We start from the raw sequence: 22,034 nt of genomic DNA on the forward strand, positions 1-22,034 counted from the left end.
TTGTCCATCTCCACCTGTGAAAAAAAGCTGTTCTCATTGTTATTGTTTCTACCCAAAATACCTGAAAATCTCTCAGGCTTTCTGGTCTGGGTTTGCAAACTCCTGTGATGCAGAAATCTTATACAAACGATGGAGTGCTGAAGTACTGACAAAAACCACCTCCCAGAACTTAATTGGTCCTTCCCTAATTATTCCTTGCTATCTCCATCACTGGGCTGACAGGCCTAGATGCCTGGAAAAGGCTCTGTTCCTAGTTTCTCCCAAAGCCTGTACACCTGGGGATTTTTGCCACCTTCCTCCAAAACACTCACCACGAGTGTGAGAAGGACATTGGATGCAACACAGCAACTCATATTCTTATCTTCTTATCACCAGTTATTTTCCTTGAGTGCTAAATGACCACTTTGGCTTTAGCTTGTTCTTCTCACGGGGAAGAAAGCAATATAATCATAGTATTAGTGGCTAGATCAAACGTTTCCCAGAGACTGGGGAGTACGCAGAGCCGAGTTTTTGGTTTGGCCTTTGCCGAATGTGGGGGATATTCACTGACTTCAGTTATGGCTCTGGATGTGGCTCCAGACAGCCCTTGTGGACAGGACCCAACGGTGGGTGCTGTTCTCTGCTCTTCTGCAAGTAGCAGGTACATCACATCCTGGGGTGAGAGCTTAGCTCCAAATGGCAGTCACTTCTCTAAAACAACCCAAATCTTTCATTACATCCGCTTAGAACAAGGTGTTTCTCCTCTTCTGAAGCACAAAGGAAGGAAATGTATCTTCAGGAAATGTTTATTTTACCAGCAGATTGTCCGAAGCAAGGTTCGACAATACCCGGAAAAAAATCCCCACAAAAATTAATATAAAAACAGGAGGGGTTGGAAGAAAAAAATGTGCGACTTTTATGAGCTAGAGAAAATAAAATGTTCAGAAATGTTCTCCCTGGTGCCGGTGGCTAAGAGTACGGCCATGGGGCTGGGGTTCCCCAGCTGGTGTGCGCCCTGGGGACGCTGCCGGCCTGCAAGGTGGTGAGCTGGGAGGCAGGATCCCCTCTCCTGGCCCCCTCTCTTAACTATGTCTTAAAGCAGCCTTTAAAAAACAGAGCAGGTGAGACACTTAGCAGTATAAATGTTTGCATACAAGAGGGAGAGATGCTGCATAACACCTAACCCAAAGAGGTAACTTAAACCCCCAAACCTGTAGCAAGCCTCCCTCCTGCAGCCCCTGGAGATGTGTTAAACATATTTCTTCTGAATATTGCGGCTCTACTTCCACTCCTTGTTTTTTCCCACCCTTATTTTTTTTCCTAGGCTAGGGGAGCTGTAGAAGAAAGCCTTTCACATCCTTCTGGATGGCAGCTGCTATCTGTAAATGAAACCGAAGAGGTTTAATGCCTTGCTTAAGAGCGGAGGAGTTAAAATGAAAATAAAAGAAATATTTAATTTTGTTCTCTAAAACAGAGCTCTGCCCAGTCCCCTCCTCCCACGTACGCACCGTCGACACCCCACCACAGCAAACAAAACCCTCGGTTATTGCATAAGCTGACCCAGCATGTCCCTGCAGTTTGCCGCAGACCTATAACCTCCTGCTCCTTCAGGCTGGCTCCAGCATGCTACAGCGCGAGTCTGCGTTGACTCAAATAAGCATGGAGAGAGGCTTCCACAGAAACCTCTAAATGGGTTTTAATGTCTCCCCACCGTAGGATTCCCGGAATTAATTTGCGTCTGGCTTTTGAAATCGGGGACGCTGTGCTAAAGAAGATGGATGCCCCTAAGAAATATTGAAAAGAATGAAGGGATGGCAGTGGTGGTTTATTTAGTAAGCCTGGCCATGGGCTGCAGAGTAGTAAGTGTGGTTGGTTGATTGAGATCAGATTTTTTTTTCCAGTGGCAACGCCCGTATAGTTTATTTATTTATTTTTCCCCTTTCACTTCAAGGCACCTAACGAAAACGCAGTATTTTCTAAATCTCTGTGATTATAAATCTAGAAGGACAGCATTCTTGGTTGCCTCAGAGGCCAGGAGCCTCTACCCACAGGAGATGTACAGGAGAAGCAGCCAGCAAGCTTGCTTTGTTATTACATAGCATTGCAGGGACTGGTTTTGGCTCGCGTTGCATGGGGGACCGCCGACTGCATGGAGCATCTCCATTTACTGGTTCCTCTGTGTGCAGGGCAGCCGAGACTGTATCGCTCACGCTCACTGCATACAGCTGCTGGAGAGGGAAGGCTGGCATGTCTGCCCTGCAGAAGCCACAGCTTTGCGTCGGCCGTTTCCCCTGTCCTTCTGGTGGGCTGTGGCCCAGCGTGGTTAGAGCTGCTTCATGCAACCTTGCAAAGCTGGCATGAGACTCGGTGCTGGTTCAGCTCCTTTCTCCCTTTTCACTGCTGCATCTTGTGCCAGCAGAACGGCTCCAGGAACTGCAGGAAGCCTAGCGACCCTTACTTTCTCTTGCAGGGCAGCAGCAGCCGATGAGACTTTCAGAGACCCCCTGAGATTTGGACAGCAAACGTAGATTATTGCTTCGGGATGAGTCAGAATACACTGCAAGGTTAGGAAGTGTTCTTCTGAAGTTTAGTAGTTGAGCTTTAAAAGCAGAGGATTTAGTTTACATTTTTTTATGGGCCACAAGATCAGCTCTGGAATTAGAGATGGGTTTAGCTGTAGAGCCATCTCTGAGCTTTGAAGGAAAAAAAATAAATCAGGGATGTTTGATTCCAGTGCTTTGCTTCATGCTCTCGCTGCCCTGGGAATGGAGGGAGGGCTGTCTGTGGCACGGTGAGGGCAGCCCCACAAGATCTCTGATCGTTCCCTCCCCTTCCTATCATTCACCTCCTCCTCAGCCCTACCAGAGTCAAATATAAACTTTCTTAAAATGAACACAAGATTCATTCCACTTGACCAAGTCTGACTTCCCAGAAAATAAACAGCTACAGCCAAGCCAGCCAGCCCCCTCTCTTCCTGTGCTGCCAGCCTCCAGAGAGGTGATAAATGGATCAAGAGCAATTCTGAGCCTTTTGCAATAGAGAAGTATGTGCTAAGGAGAGGGATCTAACCTAAGGGACTTGCTGGAGTCGACTGTTAAATAGCAATATTGCTAAGTGCCTTAATTTTCATAGGGAAGTTCTAATATCTTTTTTTAGCCTCAGTTGTGTCCTGGATAACCGATTTCCCTTCTGTTTCCCGGCCCTCATAATGGATCAAAAGGGTTTAGGTCAGTAGCACTTACTGTCGTAAGAAGAGAGCATTTCAGGCCTCAGCGCTTAAACTAATTTGAACTGTGCAATGGTTGATTCGCTATTTTGACCACTTTTTCTGTTGCCCTTTGTCTGTCTTCTGTGCAGTGTTGCTCTTACTTAGAGAAAAAAAAAAACACACGGTCTTTTTCTAGCACATGGTCAAAGACTGACAAAAAATGACAGAGCACAACGTGCTGAATGGTTTTCCAACCCAATTTTGCCTTCACAGTGGATTAACCAGACACCTGGAATAGATACTCGTTCGTTTCTGCTACGCAGTGGTCACCTAGTGCCACGTTGGCTGGGACGTGCTCATGGCGTCCCAGCAGGACGAACGTGCGGAAGCTCTGGGCACCATTTTCCAGGGCAGCTCTTCAGGAGCTGGGTGCTCCCTGGCCGTATCTCATAGCACGCTCGCAGCAGGGAAGCTTGCTTGTGCAGCTGCCCTAAAACCGCAGGACCAGCCATGGCCTTTTGGACTCTACTTAAGTCCACACTTTTCTTAGATTCTCAACCCCGTGGGCGCTCCCTGTTCACCGCTGAATTCCTTGGGCGCTTGTTCTGGGAGCAGCGTACATTCAGATGTTGCTGAAGATGGTACTGAAATAATTGATTCTTAAATAGCATGAGAATGAAACGAGCGTAGACAAAATAATAAATACACCTGTATAGAACTGACTCCTTTTCCTCACTAAGTGGTAGATGTTTTGGGACTTAGGTCAGAGTTATCTGATATGTCCCAGATTCCCTTTTCCTGTACTCTTCACTTACTTATGATGTTTATCTGCCTTTTCTTTCCCAGGACAGGTATCTTTGATCTTGGCTGCTCTCACTGTTAAACAGTGGAACGGTAAAACAGTTAGCCTCTCTTTCAGTGTAAGCCTGAGCTTCTGATCCGCTCTAATCCCCAAACATCCTGTCCGATTGTGTGAAGCTGTCAACTTTCTTCATCCTACTAGCAATACCTGGAGCTTTTTTCTTTCTTTCTTTCCTTTTTTTCTTTTTTTTTTTTTAAGTGAGAGCCTTTGTACTGCACCAGACCTGCTCTCTACAGAAAAAAATCTTGAACCAAGACAGCTAAAATGTTCTCTTCTGATGGCTAATTGCAGTAAGTAATAGTAGTCGTAGAATGCTGAACCCAAACACCTTCCTCTGGGAGTCTTCCCACTTTACATAGGCTGATATTCACAGACGGTCTTAATGAAGACAAATGTAGTCAATGAAGATTTGCTAGCACTTCTGTAAATTGAGTATGTGCTACTAATGATGAAATTAAAAGTTCTAAAAAATGACAGAAAAATTATTTTTATGTTAGGTTTCAATTTGCTGCTATTTTCTGCTATCTGCTATTTTCAACTATAAGCATTATCTATTCAAGCCAGAATAGATTAAAACTAATTGTTAGGCCCTTATGTTTTTCCTTCTTACTGTTTTATCTCCTAAGCAACTTTATTTGGTAAAAGACAAATAATCTGAATTCCTAAAGTCAGAAACAAGGAGTGGGAGTCCGGGAAACTGGCTGCTGATCTACTGCACTTTTTGCAACTGTGGTTATGGTTAGAAACTCTAAATATGGCACTGTGTTACTGTACACACTGCAACTGCACCCTGTGTGTCAATGTCTGAGTCACAGCAGTTTAATTTACTGACAAAAACATGTTTTACTACTCTCAGCTGTGAGAAGTCAATAGAGCTAGGAGTGAATGAGCTGAGCTCACTGTGTCGAATGCTACCAACCAAGTGACCGGGCTCGGTGCGTGTCCAGGGCTTGCTGCTGATGTGAGTGATGTAAGAAGCTGAAGGGGCATGTTTTGACAGGCAGACGTTGAGCCTAGAGGCGTTTGAGCAGGGGGGAGCGGTTTGTTCGCAAGGTTTGTGTCGGACAACAACGTGAGCAGGTGGGTTTCCTCCCCGGCACCCCCGGAGAGTAGGGGCACAGCTGTCGGCAGGGCCGTCCGGAGAACTGCACGGGCCCCGCGGCGCTCGAACCGATTCCCCTTTCGTAAAAACGCGTGAAAAGTTTTACTTCCATCACGACGCAGAACAAAAGCGTGTTTCTGGGCCTTGATGCTGGGAAACGGAATTATCCCCCTCTGGTTCTCTCTCCTCCTGAAGCAGTTCACATTCTTTTTCATCAGGAAATGAACTGGCAAAGCCCTTTTTTTTTTTTTTGACTTCTAAACTGAACTGATGTGATCTGAAAGTTACTGGCAGAGACTAAATTATGGGGCCAGTATAAAGTTTCCCTTCTAACAGATCCTCTCCCCCCCCTTTTTATCTTTAAATAATACGTATCCACAAAGGAGACCAGCTGGCATTCCCATACCGTACACATTCATCCTAACCTTTACTATTGCCTGACTCACACAGCATGCATCTGAGAGAGTTATTAATGGAAAGTAATAAATAAATTTGGTTTAATATGTGGTAAATAGGAGGTATCTTTTGTTTGTGCTTGAATTTGTATTTCAAATGTCTGTTTGTACTATTTATATTAATGTATTTCATGGGCTGCTTAATAATAGTAGCAATTAAGATAATAACAATAAATACTAATAATACTGAGTTCTTCTGCTTTTCATCAAAGGAGGTTAAGACTCAGGGGTATACCTCTGGGGCTGGTATAATGTAGATCTGATCTACTCCTGCTATTTCTTTTTGTGGAAAGTTAGGAGTATCACGCAAAGATCAGATCGCCTGTATTTTGGCCTCTGGAATGTCTCTTAGGCATTATAAATGCCAGTGAAAAACATAAAATTGGAAGGAAAACAAACACCAGGACATTGAAAAATGTAACCACAAATACTGACCTATTTTTTTTTCTGATTTAGCAGAATGCTATTAATATTATAATTAAAGCTATTTTGCAGCCTGGGGGCTTGAGCACCTGGCTCTTATTAAAGGTAGATCCATAGCATGTGGTGAAAGAAGAGGACAAGAAGGGAGATGACCCAAGCGAGAACACAAGAGGGCACAGTAGCACCTGTGGTGCACTTTTTGTTCAATGGCTTTTTGAAATGTTGGCTCTATAGAGGTCTTTTAGCTTTGCAGAAATGAAGGCAGGGCAAATTTAGGCCTATGTATGCATGACAAAAGAAGTAATGTGCATTTTAAGAAAGTTGCTGTATAGCAGCTAAAATTACGGTAAGTGTGTTGATTAGTTGGAATGGTAAAACCATAATTTTGTTGACTTAGAGTGGATTGTCTACTAGAATTATTTTTGGTTAATAATGAGATTCAGAGATGAGATGTGATGACTATATCATCCAAGGGTAATATGATAGTAAGTCCCATTATAAGTTTGACAGAATGAATTTGGGGAGTCAGTAAGATTGGTACTCCAGTGTGTTGCCCAATAAGGTCGAAAAAGTACGTTCAGCAGTGGCTTTCTGCAGCCTTCTTGATCTATTCCACTATTATTCTACCCTATCATACTAATGGAAACTATCTAATTTCAGAAGCAAAGGATATTAATGCTGCTTTTCAATTTTTGTTTAAGGAAGACTGTATTTCTGCAATGACTTTTTATATGGTGGATCAGAAATGGCCCAAGCAAAAGTAACTCAGGTTACTTGAACCCTAAGCAACCTCACCCTAATGGACTCTGCTGAACTGAGTGGTCATTGGTGAAAATGCAGTATTCTTCTGAGAGAGTTAGTGCTGTAAATAGATATCTGGAAAAGAGTAACACAGAAATAAGATCATATCCTAGTTCTTTAGTTGAAGTTCAAAGACCACATTCTTGCATAGACATTTCATTCAGGATGCTTGCTAGGGAAGCGAATGATCTCCTTGTACCGTGAGCACTTGCCTCTGCTGGGTTTTGATGAGGAGAAATGGGGTCAGAACAGCTGCAAGTGGAACAAGTCCAGTAAAGGTTTACAAACAGTGTCTTTTGGATTTGGCTGGTCACCGTTTCTGACTTTTGCAGGAGGTTGCCGACTGGGCCTTTACTAAGGGAATTGTGGTTGAAACCTCACAGTACTGTAATCCATGGCCTATATTTACTTCACAATTAAAGAATGAACAACAACCTCCTTTTTTTGCAAAGAACATCTCATCCTTGGGTCTCCAGTTCCTACTATTTGTAAGGCAGAATTTCCCTCCCATCCAAAGCAGCCTCCAGTGGTTTCATAGCCTCCCTGAAGTCAGTCTGTCATTGTATACGGGGATCAGAAAGGAAGATGTGATACTATGCTGCATGCAAAAAAGTGAAGAAACAAGATCATTAACATCTTAATATCCTGTCCTGACATCTCACAAATTATTTTAGACTTCATAGCCAATGTAAACAGGTTTGTTTTCAGCTCCCCTAATTGCCTGCTAATTGAGAGCAGATGCAGGCCTTAACTTTCTGCAGATAAAGAAGAGCCTCTTCTCTAGGGTTTAGCATCTATCATGAGGTCTCTGATGCATGCCTGCAAGCTTCCCTGGTTAGTGATGCCGAGGCAGAGAGGGATTGCACCGGCTCCTCTTGAATCACGCCTGAAACCTCAGCGAGACAGAAGGGAAGACAGAGCTGTGGGACTCATCAGTAACATCATCATCATTATTGTTTCATTTCGTACTCCAGCGCACTTTCTGCAGCAGTGTAGGCTTCCCTTTCGGGGGGCTGGGCGCGGGGAGGGGGAGTTCTCCGAATTATAGATGGGTTTCTCATTATGATAGAAATCACTGGGTTTATGAAAAATGCATTGCTGTCATATTCCATTATCTACTTCCTCCCATGCTGCAATTCTGTAGCTTGCAAGTCATTAGATTCTTTTTCAGAGTTCCTTTGAAATAATCTTTTCAAAAAACACTATTCGTTGGGTTTGACCCTGGAGAGATACTGTCTGTTACTAAAGCTCTCTCTTAGTTCTGTGAGGGAGACCTGTAACAACAAGATAAGTGCATGTATATTCCAAGTAATGTCTGGAGTTTGCTCCCTCCCATTAAATGCAATAGGAGCTCACAGTACAAATGCTGGAATTTTGCTTTGTAAATGTAGGAGAAAATTTAGTTTAGAAATCTAGGTAAATTTGCATTTGGTAGTGATTTAATGTTCCATGGTCTGTTTTAGTTCCAACTTAAATATTACATTAGAACCAGCAATAAAAAAAAATGAAAAAGCGTGCTAACTGCTGGGTTCAGAAAGAGTGGAGATGATTTTGTTCTTGCTGTCAGTGTAGCAGTGAGCTGCCTTTTACTTTCTCCTCTTCGTTTAGCAAGTCAGCAGCGGTAGTTAAATGATAGCCCTCCAGTCTTTCTTCAGGACTGTTTCTGTAAATGAAAGCAGTAACTTCACATCCTTGTGTTTTTCATATCCCTTACAAGGTGCTTGTGAATTTTAAAATTTTTGCGTCTGTTTGCAAAAAAGGTGTTCTTTGGTGGGCACTGGTAATTCTTCTCTGTAAGAAATGCCCTTTGTGCAGGGAGGCTGCATGGTTTCATACCGCTGGGTTCAGAAGATCATAAAACGATATTAAAAAAAAACAAAGAGTTCGGTGGTTTGCGAATGATAAATGGGTAGAAAAAAAGAAGGAAGAATTCCCATCTAACCCATGTCATTCAGAAATACGTAAAGCAGCTGGCATCTGGGTTATTAAATACTGTTCAGTCTCAGAACCGCAAAACCCTCAACGTTTCGCTGCGATTTCTCCACGAAGCCCCATCCCGCAGCAGAGCCCTTGTTGCCTCGCGGGCCAGCCCGAGGCCCGCGGCGAGCGCCCTCGCCCCTGCCGACATGATCGCTCTCTGGAAGGTTGCCAGAAGCCTTGCAGAAGAAAGTTCTGCTGGAGCGGTGATGCAAGCAGTTTAATAGGAGGGCAGGGGGGCTCGAAGTCAGTAGCACAAGGCATAACAGACTAAAGCAGCGGTCCATTAAATCAGCGCACTGGGGCCTAGGCATTTACAGTCACACAGTCAGATGTTTCCAGTAATTATTTCCCCATAGCATTTTTATTAGGTGCTCCATAAATAATATTCACTGCTATGCTCCTCTCGTGGTCTTTTTTTAAAAAGAGAACGAGGAGAAAGAGAGAGAAAGTGAATTAGCTTTGCCTTCAACTCGATTTTGAGGTAATACTGCCTTTCAATCATACTGAAGCAGCTCTGAGCTCGGAAAATACTAGCAAATTAGTTCCTCGTAGACCGAACATCGTTCCCTGTAACCGTAACTAGACAGACTTAACACACGGCAAGTTTCTATTTCAGATTTAGATTTGTCTCCTTGTCATGGAAATTTTTCTGGACAATTGAAACGAATCAGGAGCCTCCAGCTCCGCAGCGCCTGCGTGGAGCTGTGCCAGGCGTCCCATCGCCAGGACGCGGCTGCGGCAGGCAGCCCGGAGACCGGGAAGAGGTGGAAGTCCCTATCTGGAAACGTGCCCCGTCTCAAGGCTGGTTCCTCATTTTCAGAAGCAAACTTTGCTCCACTTTGCTGCCGCAGGATCAGGCCCGTTAGAGATCACCTACAGCCCAAGGATGGGCGGGAAAGAACATGCTGGGATTGGAGTGGGACTTTTTTTTCCCTGTATGCCCTTTGTTTAGCATTAACTTTCATTTTCTTGTATAATTTACGTAGTTCAAACCCAGGGTCATTGCATCAACAGCCAACACCCGTCCTCTCCTCTCTGAGAGACCTTCCCAAACCTCGACGCTGTCGCTGTGTGATCTGGCCTCAACATGCAGCACCTATTGAACCAGGCTGGCTTTTTGACAGAGGCTATTGGGCAAAGGCTTTTTCCAGAAAATATCACCCTGTTGCCTGAGTTATAGTATTAGTGTTAAGCAGTACAGCCTCTTTCCTGGCATTAGGACCTTGCGTTTTGCAAAGGGAGGTTTACTCTAGTATTTGATTTTCAACATTAATTTTCTAGCCAGAGTAAGACTTCCCAAATGAACTCAAGGATTAGGGGGCTTTTTTTCGTATTGCACTGCAATTCTGTGGCCAACCCCAAGCAGAACTCAGAGAAGCAACAGAAAAATGAAGTGTAGTAAGTAGACGTGGTGCAGTTTTGCTACTGTGAGATTCGCAGGCTTCCATTTGTGTGCGCAAAACCTTTAAGCAGCAGTGTGTATTTACATAGACCTATCCACAAGTGTAGTCCCTGTGTCTAGGCTTAAAATCTGTGCATCAAGTATAGATGTGCACCAGGAGCACAGAAATTGTTAACAGCTGGACTGAGAATAGGGTTTTAACTCTTAAGTCCTCATAGGCTGCTTTTTGGACCTTGATTCTGAAACTGGCTTGATTTTGGAAGGTACTGGGATCTCACGAGCTATTCCCTTATTTCCATCAGTCATTCCTTCTAGTTTTTTATCAGTGCACTTCACATTATACCTAGAGCAAGCAAATAAAGTCTTGTTTGGGGGGGTCTAACCAAGCTTTAAAATCATGTATGTGTGTTTGCATCCTGGTGTTCAGATCTGAAATTCCCTGTTGGTGCATTCTCAGCCCTTGACAAGCACGGGAGTTGGGCATATTGCTTATGGTAGCCATCAGCATCTGCTCAGGTTTGGTGGCCTTGTTCTTCGGGGTGTGTATATGAGGGTACAGTGCCACGTGGTGGTATTTCAAAGGGAATAAAGCATTTTTGTGCAGCTTATTGCAGTGGACTCAGGCTATCTTACTAGCCCAGCACCACTGGCTGAAATCCCCAGTATGTTCATCTGATCCAAGACTTGGGTCGGGCCTGGTGGAGCCCTTCCACACCATCCAGAAGCGGTGGGTGACAGGGAATTCCCTGTAGCTCTGCCAGCGGCAGGTTGGCTCAGCTGAGGATGCTCCTTTCCTGGCCTGACCTTTAGCGATGCCCAGGGCCATCCTGTCAGGAGAAAAAGATGAATCATCTGTTTCTCAGAAAACATCTTCTCCAAATACTTTCTCAGTTCCTTTTGTTCTCTCTTTCGTTTCTGGACTAGTCTAGCTGGGGAAGTTGCAGTCTGAAATTAAATGTGAACCCATTTGATATAAATGTATATATTCATTTTGTGGTATAGGAAGACGCAGTTCAGTGAACCCAGGACATTGGCTTTTCTAATTTTCTCTTGCTGCAGCAGGTAATGGATTAACCCCTTGTTATTCCTCTCTAAAGAAGCAGAGAAAGTGATACACTTTGCAAAGACCTTGATTAAAAAAAAAAACCACTGGGTTTTTAAAGAAATACTTTATTAGAACCATAAGGTTTCTTTTTTTTTTTTTTTTGAGAAAATTTGAAATCCGGAGTTTATTTTTCCTTCAGTGTCTCTCCTAAGAACCAACAGGAATTGAGATATTTTTTTCTCTCTCTTGTGTTTGTGCCTACTTATTAAACACACATGTGGCCTGGATTCCTTGCGTAGGTGCAAAGAGGTTTGAAAAAAGAAAAAGAAAAAAAGGTGTAACCCAGTCCATTGACCTGTCTCTTTGCCCTTAGGACTCTTTCGAACAGCTGTGAGAAAAAGAAAAAAGGGGGGGGGGAGAAAAAAGGAGGCAGTTTAACAAGCCAAATCCAGATGTTCATTTCATACACACACCCCGAACAGCTTTTGCATGGTTTATTTCGTTTTCTGAAACCATTTTTCACCAGCCTGTTTTCTCAGCTGGGAAACTTCTGGTGTAGTGTTTTCAAAAAAATATTGCATTTGGCATTACAAGAAAACAGAGCCTTTAAGACATTAAAAGGACAATATCCTTGTTTGACTTGGCCCAGGGAAGCAGGGCTATAGGAATTTTAGATTTTTGTACCACCCAAAGAATAGGTAAAAGAAATTTTCCACTCTTAAACCCAGTTTACATGGGAATTTGAGAGTTGATTTAGCTTGATTTTTTTCCCTTTTAAAGACTTCTCTGAGTACTTTGTGTTAGCGTAGTGGGACTTTATTAGAGTGAAGGAGTAAGCAAAGTGATAGGGATCGGTTCACATCTAGATTCTGATAAAGCATGGTCCAAAACTTGAACTGAAGCTGAGTGCATCTTATTTTTATTTGACTAGCAGCAGATCCTGATATGCTTGCTCACGCTGACTTTTACAAAGTGTAGACAGACAAATTTGAAATGATTTAATACTGGTGCGGTGTGTCTCTACTTAAGGCAAAGGTAAGCCGCATAATGTGAACCATGTCTTCTATCAGCTTTGCGGATAGCACTGATAGAGAGGGCAGTGATTAGTGATGGGACAGTGTCGGTACTAGGGTTTATAGGTACCCTAATGGCTGGCAAGTGATGGATGAGATTAGAGACAATCAAGTGCAAACAAGACGTACACTGGTATCACTTAGCTAACTAAAGGATATATAGCTCTTCAGAGAGCTCAAAGTGCTTTGAGTTTTCTCCCTGACTTCATTCAAGCCAGTGGGTGATTTGGCATTTGCTGTTATGGGCACCTACAGTTTTTTACGTATGAGATCCTACAAGTGCCATTCACTGTTACTTACTGTATTTGAGACTTGGTCTGAAATTCTCCATGTAAAGAATGGTCCATAACTTTGAAAAAGGATGGAGCAGTAATGCTTCGATGCTCCTTTTGTTCACTTGTTCTAAAACAGAAAAGTAGCAGCTATTCTTATCAGAAACTTCACCATCCTATATAGTTTTCAGGCCCTATCAGCTAAGAAATAAAAGTAGAAGTTTGGAATTGTTAGTGGGATAAGGTGGAAGTCAGACAACTTTAAATATAGACTTTGAAGACAGATACATTGCTGTTAAATAAATAGAGGGGAAAAAGAGATTAAAAGGTCCTAACTGGAAAAAGTGCAACATAACTTAAACAAGTAAATAAAAATGTTTAAGATATTTAAATATTCCATGCCATGTTTTTCTTTCACTTTGCTACTGCTAAAATAAGGGTAAATGATCAGATATCTTTCTTTTGGCATTGTAGAGCCTTGACGTACATGGTGTGTGCGTCGGCCTGTTTGTGCCTGTGCGTAGGTGAATGTGTGTGTCCTTAGGCCTTGGCAACACCTGGTAGTGAGAACATTGGCGCTTCAGCATCCGAACACCATCAAGTGGGCTATAAATACATGGTCCTTGAGCTAATATTCTCTTCAGGTGGAAAAAATGTAAGAAAAATCCAATTAAGGATTAAAATGCATTAGCCAGATTATTTGGCCAGTACAGAACTAGAATGAAAAGCTGCCAAGGAGTACTAGGAAGTTTTGTCGAGCAAGCTGGTAGTCTTTTTAAAGACACTGACTTGGTACGCAGACAAAATAAGCCTGGGGAGAGCACATATTGTCTCTTCGTTTCAGGAGACTACAAATTCCTGATGTAAAATGAACACTGAGGCTTTCTTTTTGGATCATAGGAGGGACTTTTCTGACCACAAAAACATCTGACTAGGACAGTCTTTACAGACAGTGGGGAGACGTGGGCGTTCTTACTGTACAACTGCGCCTTATCCTACTGCAGATGTAGGATACAAGGAACGAGTCCAGTGACCCAGTGGTCATTGGTCCAGTGCCCTAATGTGGCTTCTTCATCTGTCAGACACATATATGCAATATGTATTGCATATATGTGTCCATATCTTTATATTTGCATGTGTGTGTACTTGCACATGACAAAGAACATATATTAATTGCTTGGGTAAAGAGGACGGTCTGTGTGGATATGAAAACCTAGAACTCGGGCAGCTTCACACATGACTTTGGGTAATGAGCTCTCCTAATAATTAAGCTCAGAGATAGATAAGTCCAGGTGCTTCTACATAGTGTCAAGACTCCACATTTGGAAATACTGTTCTTTTGGTCCATATGTATACAGTGAACTAATATATTTGCCTTTGGGAAATGTCATTTTAGGCTCTCCCTAAATCGCAAGCGAACTGGTGATATCAGACTATCAGTATATACAAATATCAACATAAACACCTCTGCTGAAATGAGAGTCTTCAAGGCACCTTGAAACTGGTGGCAGGGTTTCATTCTGTGCTCGCACAGGACCCGCTGGTGCGCCAAGGTCCAATGTGGCCTTGGCCCACTGGCACGGCAGTTATGTGCTACTTTAACACAAAATCAGTAAAATGATTCAGGAGCTGAGAAGAAAATGGGGAGGGAAGAGATTTGTGGGGGGGAATTTGCAGTAACGCTGTCTCGTGCTGTCAGCCTGGACTGTTCTAGTTGTGTAAATAGAAAATAGTAAATCTGGTAAAGCGTGAGGGCTCTTATCTTGTTCCATCTTTCAGTAAAGCGGTGACCCAAGCCACATGGCCTCCCAAAAATGCATTCTTTGTTTAGCCAAGAGTTGCACCCTGTAAACATTCCCCAGTCAGTGCATTGAAATGGCTGCATTTATCGTTACGGCCTGCCATAAACTTTGGTCTGATAGTCTGTTCTGCGAGGGGTTGATGCTTGCTCTGGGAACAACGTTGTCAGTGCTGAGAATCGTGGCAGCAGTCACTGAGATCTCAGTCGCTGCCACGTAGACCAGGAGAAGCTGAGTGTTGCCCCTGGCGCTCCATGCTCTGTCTTGCTCATGCTTCCTTACAGCTTTAACCCAAGTTTGCCTATTACTTTGTAAAGCACAGGGAAATGCATCCCATTTCGTTTAGACTGAAGTTAAGGGGAAATCGTAATGTTCTGTTTTGTCACACCCCAGTAGATTAATTTATATAGCACTAATTGTCACTGCTGGGAAGTCGCATGTCATTTTTAGTTGTCTTCTGTACAAATCCTCTGCTGTTATGGTTGTGTCACTAAAAGTAGATACATCATATTTTAATGGCAATTCTTTTATCTGCATTGTTACACCATTTTCTGGAAACGTAAGCCAAGCTAACGAAACGTCATATCTATGTCCCTGGCTTTGCCAGCTTAGTGACCGCAGTAAAGAAGTGAGATTTGTTCACTTCCTGCAATGACAGAGCACGGGCCCATACAGAACTCATCCCAGTCACCCATAAATGGTGCTGTGGGGAAGGTGCCGTGGGTTCTTAAGAATTGAATGAAAAATAGATTTCAACTTTACTGCACGTTTCTGTAGCTTCTAGCACAACAGTGTCTTCTTCCACAGTGGGAGATCCTTTATTTTATTTTCTGGTTTGTGAGAGTAAAAGTAAAGGTTTAGATTTAGAGGGGGGCATTATAGTTGAGATAGAAGATGGAGCTTTCTGAAAGTGAATGCTTACATCACTGAAAAAATATTAGATATTCTTAGAATAATTAAGGTTGGAAAGGGCCTTTGTGGATCATCTGGTCCAACCTCCTGCTTAATACAGAGCCAGCTTCAAAGGTAGGTCAGGTTGCTCAGGGCCTTGTGCTGTCAACTGTTAAATATCTTAAAGGATGGATATTTCACCATCTCTCTGTGCAGCCTGTTCCATCCTCCTTGTGAATTCTTTTTTTAACTGAATTGGAATTTGCCTTACTGTAACTTGTGATGGTTGCCTCTCATCCTTTCCTTGTGAGCACCTGAGAAAATTTGGACTGTTTTCTTTGTAGCCATCTGCTAGTTAGTTGAAGGGGCCAACTAGATCCCCCCTTCACCTTCTCCAGGCTGAACAAATTCCTTCCCTCAGCCTCTCCCCATATGTTCACCCATCCTGAGGGTCCACAGCTGGACTTGCTCTAGTTTGTTCATATCTTTCTTGTACGGGGAGCAGGGGGAAGTGGTCCAAACCTGAGCATTGTGCTCTGGATGTGCTCTAGAGGTGGATAATATTGTTTATTAACCATCTAATAATTTAGTGCCAAGCTAACTGTGAAACATTTAGGAAGGCGTTTCTTTGGTGCCTGGCTTCATTAAACCTTCAGTACCCAAATGTATGCTCTATCAGCATCAGCTCCAGCACTTCATCACTGTAATGGACTTGTGGAAGGCAGGGAAAGGGAGAAGAAGATTATTATTGTCTTTGTGGATGTTGGGGTGCATGCACATGAGCTCTATAAACTTACAGTAAGAAAAAAAAAAAAAGGAATCTGTGTGAAAAGAAAGAAAAAAGCCCCAAGCCACATCAGCTTCCAAAATTTACACTCCTTTCAGGCATACTGGCTGCCCTCTGTCACATTCGGGAGCTCTTTGCCGCATTCCAGCCCCTTTCTCTGGAACAAGTGTTTTAATCGGAGTATTATATTGTCGTCCGCTAAGCTCTTACCAGCACGACGAGTGGGACCTCCTTCACTTGGCAGCAGTTTCCATCAGTGATCTGTCTTCTGTAACTATTTCCGTGGGAAGGCCTTCCATCTGGTGCTTGGCAGAGAGGGGAACTTTCCTCTCAAATGTTTTCTCTCTCTCTCTTTCTCTCTCTCTCTTTTGCCCTGTTTAAGGTATACCCTTTGGAAGTCTACAGCTTTCAAGATTTATTTTTGCACAGGGTACATACTTTGTTTTACGTGGTCTGGATTTCTTTTCTTTTAACGAAACGCCACCCCCATACCCTGCTTGTCCTGGCAAAGAGAGAAGAATGCTGTTTGCTTTAACATTACCTTCGGTCTCAGTATGCAACAGGTCAAAAGATGTGACAAGTACACATACTAATCCCTTTCCCTTTCAGTTAATAGAATAACACAGATGGGAAAGTTTACATTGGGATCTGACACTCGCTCCAAGCTAAAGTTAAGAAGGAGACGGGGCTGGACATTGCCTTTCAGATCAGAGCAATTACTGCGTAAACTCACCTTCCAGTGAGCATCGAGGAGCCCGTCATCCTAAACAATGTTTGCTCTGCTAAGAACTTGCCTTTCCCCTTCCCCTTCTATTCTCCTTTTGAGACTTGTAGGTAGGATTGAATAAAATACTGAAAGTTGTTGTAGAATGAAATATTCCCCAAGAATCAGTGATGTTCCAGTGAAAAAATGCTAACATTTTCCATTGAGACACCACTGTTTGTTTTGAAATGGCGACTTTCAAACATTAGACATTTTTGAGTGCTGAAATATCATGTAGGAAAATTCCCGCTAAACCCAGCTGGTTTTCCTGCAAATATTAATTTGATTTTATTAGAATCACATACTACCAGTTTTATTTTGCATAATCAGACCATTTATGTTTCATTTGGTTCAGTTTTCTTTTTCCTTATAGCCCCCAGAATATGCTCTCTGATATTCTGCACAGTGCATCCTATTCATAAGTCTGCGTATCTGAAGATTTGCCCCTTACTTTATGCCTGCAAGAAACATAGAGAAGAATACGACCTTTAGAAGATTATGCCTATGAAGGGAAAAGTAAGAGCACTGAGTAACTGAACGAGTTGATCTGTCACTTGCCAGACATCACTGTCCATCCATCAGGTATGTACCTCATACCATAAGAACCTTCTGCCTGCTTCCCTAAGGTAGCATGTTTCTGGTTACTGGGAACTCCTTAATTTAAGGTTTTGAGAATAACTCTGCAGTAGAGTTGATAGCTAAGGGCTATTCCAACAGACACTGGCCTCAGAGTATAAATCTAAGCAGGGAGAAATTATATTTTCTTCAGTAAGTTTTACTGACACAAAGAGACATATTTGCACTGAACTTACTAGCAATGAAAATACTTCAGTTAATTTGTATTAGAAACTCTGCCTTTAAGGTCTGCATAGCTGCAAATGTATTGTTCGCAGCAAGCATTCAGTTAGTGATCTGCTTTCTGATTAGAGAACTAACATTTGATTGTGTTTGAGAATCACTGTGTATCTTTTTTATTTAGTTTTTTACAACATGTGCAGTTTCAGAATTGCTTGTCCACATTGCTTTCATCCTGCTAGTTACTAGTACCCTTGATAACTCACTAGTACTCGATTTAGCTATGGATTTGGCTTGGCTATGGATTCACAGGCTCTAGTAAGTGTGGGTCTAATGAACAGGAAAAAGACAGCTGAAGTTCTACAAAAAGATGTTATAAAAAGGCAGGGAATAAAAACTAGCATTGTGATTTGACTATCAAGATGATTTTCAAACTTCTAAGTCACTTAGGCATGCTTTACAGTGTGGCACTAGTGTTACTAGCATTAGTGTTTGGAAATGAATAGTGTTATGGAGGCAACCTGGCTTAGGTAGAGCCAGTGCTCCCATTGCAGTGTGTGTAACAGTCATACTGATCTCCCTGGGCTGGCCTGGCAGCACCTCCGAGGCCCATCCATGCTGCAGGGACCATCTAGAGGAGAAAAAAAGAGCAATCTGAGAGCTGGTTAGAAGAATGCTGAGGCCTCGAGTTGAAGTCAAGGGTCTCTCTAGATCAATGGAGAGATGCCTCCCCGGAGGGAGCTTAAGGTGGACCAGCTTAGACTAATTGCTGGTATTTTGGTGACTAGCATGAGGTAAGAGAAATCCTGCCCTCAGCGCTGGTCCACAGAGTGACTTAGATACATAGGCCAGGATTGATGTCTCGGTTTAGGCAGTTATCTGAGGTGTTAGAGTTAGGGGTCTCCCTGGTCCTTTCTGGTTAAGAAATGAGACAGGTACCTCCAGGGGAGTGGGCTGTCCCCCAAAAGCTCTGATTTGACTTCTGGAGGTGCCTTTCTCTCTCAAGAGAGACAACGGCATCCTGAAGTAAGCACTGGGGTGACTAACTGTAGGCCAGGTGAGTCCAGGTCTTGATTCCTATATAGGGACCAACATGCCCATTGGTTTCAGTGGAAGTTTGGGAGCCTTATTTGGGGCAAGGCACCTAAATGCTTTTGTCAGGCTGACCTTTATTCCCTGTTGTAATTTCACTTCTGGCTTCTTGGCTAAGAGCTCAGCAGGAAGGGGCAATTAATACCAATCACAAGGAAAGCTTTTGCAACATGGGTGACTGTCCACAAGAAACACAGTTGAGACCACCAGCTATTTTATTTGTTTTTGTTCCCAATTCTGCTGATTGAGAAGCTCATGAGATATATCCTGTTTCCTTGGGGGTCCCCAGGGAAGCAGCAGTCAGACAGTCCTTTCCTAGACTGCTTTGGTCAATATAAGTAGTGTAACACTGCTGACACTGCACTGAACTTGCTACGCTGGTAGGTCTCATAGTACAGGGTGCTACGTAAGTCCTTAAAGTGTGCCCAAATGGAGGTCTGATTTAATGCAACAGCCAGCTTATTTCAGCCACTGAACTGTTGTCATTAGATGGTAAACACTTTAATTCATTGTCACTCCAAGCCTGATTTGAACTAGTGACCTAGAGGCAAAAGGCTCGATGTCCTCAGCTACCCAGTTGTGATCAATAAAACTCTCATAATGGAGATAGTGCTAGAGAGACTCCATCGTCACTGGGAGCCACTTCCCTTGGCTTTCTAAAAATAACCTCCATGCATGCTGAGGTGCCTGATGGAGGTTTTTGGATCTATATTTGCCTGCAGACCTAAATTTTAAACCTTCAGATACGTTCATATCTCTCTGCTCTTGGTTATGCCCACAGGTATCACCCAGTGCAGTAGGTAGCGTGGAAACTGCATCATCCTTTGGTTAATCTGAGCAGGAATTTAGGTGTCCCTTGCAATCACATTTTTCCCTGCTTCCTCCGCTTTGAGGGAGGCCAGTAATTTGTTGGTAGCCTTTTAATCCCAGGGGGCCTTTTCGCCTTCCCGTCTCCTACCCCACACAGCCAGAGAGCCTCTTGCCAGCAAACTGAGCCGAGGCTTGCTTCATTTCCTCTCGTGTAATCTCACCCTCTGCTTGGAGGAGAAAGGGGCTGAATAGATTCCACTTACTCCTTCCTCTGTGGCCACTCTGTCAATCGTTCCCGGGTATGGGAACACAGACCAAGTCACATTCAGTCTAGTCGTAATTCAGACAGAGGCACAGCTTGCACTTTAACTGGACTTTGCATCTAAGTATCTCCAGGTACTTTAAAAATTACAATTCTGAAATGTAAATAAAATACACCAGCCCATCCATTTTATGAACCATCGTTGCTATCTGTAGGACTTTCCCCTACTGACGTTATTAGGAATGTTTCCACCAAGTTTAGTTAGAGCTGAATGACCTCCTTAGAAATCATTTTTTGGCCATGTCGTTTATGTCTCTGTGTCAATTTCTTTTATTCACCATATTTTGATGAAGGAAGGAACTTTGCTTCCTAATGCAATTGGTATGGCACAGACCTGATTCCTGTAACCTCATGAGCCAAAAACAGCTACAAGACAATAGCCAGGAGTAAACATTTGCTTTTATAAAAACGTCTCATCTATCCAGAAAATGTGTTTTCATAATGGGACTAAGGCACAGCAGTTCATCATTTAAAGCATACAATTAAATATGCATGTGTGTAGATTATAAAAATGTTTGGGAAACACCAATAGAAGAGAAATATCCAGTGAGTTATTTGTGTGTTAAGATATTGTCTGTTTATTCTCATCCTAGAGATCACATGGCTGATCAAAACAAACTTATAACACAATATTCAAAATACAGATTATTTTCAGACCAAGAAAGCAAAGTTTTCCTCTGCTGTGATGTCTACAAGAAGAGCTGGCAATGCCAGGGAACATGATGTGCTGAGAGTACTGCTTGTCGCGGTTGTCTCGTAGATCTCTTTTTTTCTTGTTTGTTTGTCTCTGTCCATCTCTTGTCCTACATTTCGATATTAGGCTCCTTGGGCAGAGCGTGATTTGGCATTCAGTGTTAGAACAGTCCGTCGTTATCCCAAAGGAGCTTACGATTTGGAAGCAAATTGTGATGGTTATAATATGTATTGAATGTAAGTCACAAAACAAGCTCCAAAACTGAGCTTGAATTTAAAGATACAACTTTATAAAGAGTTTACGAGAAAGTGCAAATTTTGCACAGTCATCTTTAGTTCCTCTTTCAGTCCCTCATGTATGACAGCTGTGTATTCTAGGAAAGGGGTAGCCACACACATTTTGCCAAGTTTACTTCCTGATGATACCCCAATGAGGACATGAGAGAACATTTGGGCCCGGGTTTGTATTTCATGTGAATTTCCTGTGTATCAAATCTCCTTTTGTCACAAGAGCATCTTATCTCATCACTCCCTTTCCAAGAATTTAGTTGACTCATCACTCCTAAGTTGCTTTTTCCTAGGTACGCTTCTCTTTCACTTCATCTGTTACCAGTCCTGCCTTATTCCTTGGCACCATCCTAAAACATATATGCATTGCAGTGCCATTTGCAGAGCTGAACTGTGCCATGTGAACACAGTCCTAGAGGAGGGAGTAGGGTAGGGTGGCACCAGAGCTGGAAGAACAGCCAGAGATGGAAAACTTCCATGAATTCAAGCCTGTTTTCAGGCACCTTAAATTCTATGTTCTTGTGCCTAGTGTTATCCGCAAGATGTTCTGGACCTTCAGAGTTGCCAAACCAATACGAAACCAAGGCTGAAGTTGGAGAATTAGATGGAATACGGCTGTTGGAGGCCACGTGAGTTTGTGTCCTTCACAGTCAGGGAGCTTACGGGCAAAGCTGTGTGAATAATGGACTATTTTTGTTTTCTGACAATTCTGAAAACATGCAGCAAAAATATTTTTGAAAAAGCTTTGAGTGTATTCAAAACAATGCATCCTTTAAAAGCGTGCGAACTGAAAAGCTGTCAGCCTTCCTTTTTGGGCTGAACGAGAAGTTTTGCTTCATTTTTGTACACTTTATTTATTTTTTGTTCATTTAGCTTTAAGTTCTAAATAAAAACCCGACAAAATCTGAAGCAGTTTTAAAAATTATGAATGAAAAAATGCAGATATTTTCCTTTGAAAATTGGAAAACAATTTGAATGCTTGTAACCTATTTTTATTATTTGAAATTGTGTCCATACTACAGCCAGAAAGGCAGACAGCCCAAGGCGAACGCAGCCCTAACTGGAATGGGGGTCTGTATGCTACAAATGACATAGGATCATGTGAATATTTCTGCATGGGATTATAAGCACACTGGACTGACTGTGCAAATACTGTACAGATAGCTGTGCACATCCAGTAAGTGTGACGTGG

General features: G+C 42.8%; 1 protein-coding gene across 17 annotated transcripts in view; it reads left to right on the plus strand.

The window, feature by feature from the left end:
* Window positions 1-22,034, plus strand: part of LOC106488315 (uncharacterized) — a 242,407-nt gene that overhangs the window by 47,370 nt on the left and 173,003 nt on the right. For 14 of the 17 annotated variants that reach the window (XM_067308033.1, XM_067308029.1, XM_067308032.1 and 11 more), the window contains one exon: window positions 17,216-17,424. The exons of 1 other annotated variant lie outside the window; for it this stretch is intronic. In XM_067308033.1, coding sequence (XP_067164134.1) covers window positions 17,216-17,334 — 119 coding nt within the window. In that variant the 3' untranslated portion in view covers window positions 17,335-17,424. Of the gene's footprint in view, window positions 1-17,215; window positions 17,425-21,371; window positions 21,645-22,034 lie in introns of those variants that run through there. 2 more of the 17 variants (XM_067308040.1, XM_067308043.1) reach the window with 2 other exon arrangements.

This window comes from Apteryx mantelli, chromosome 18, assembly GCF_036417845.1.
Source record: "Apteryx mantelli isolate bAptMan1 chromosome 18, bAptMan1.hap1, whole genome shotgun sequence".
In the NCBI taxonomy this organism is placed as follows: Eukaryota; Metazoa; Chordata; class Aves; order Apterygiformes; family Apterygidae; genus Apteryx; species Apteryx mantelli.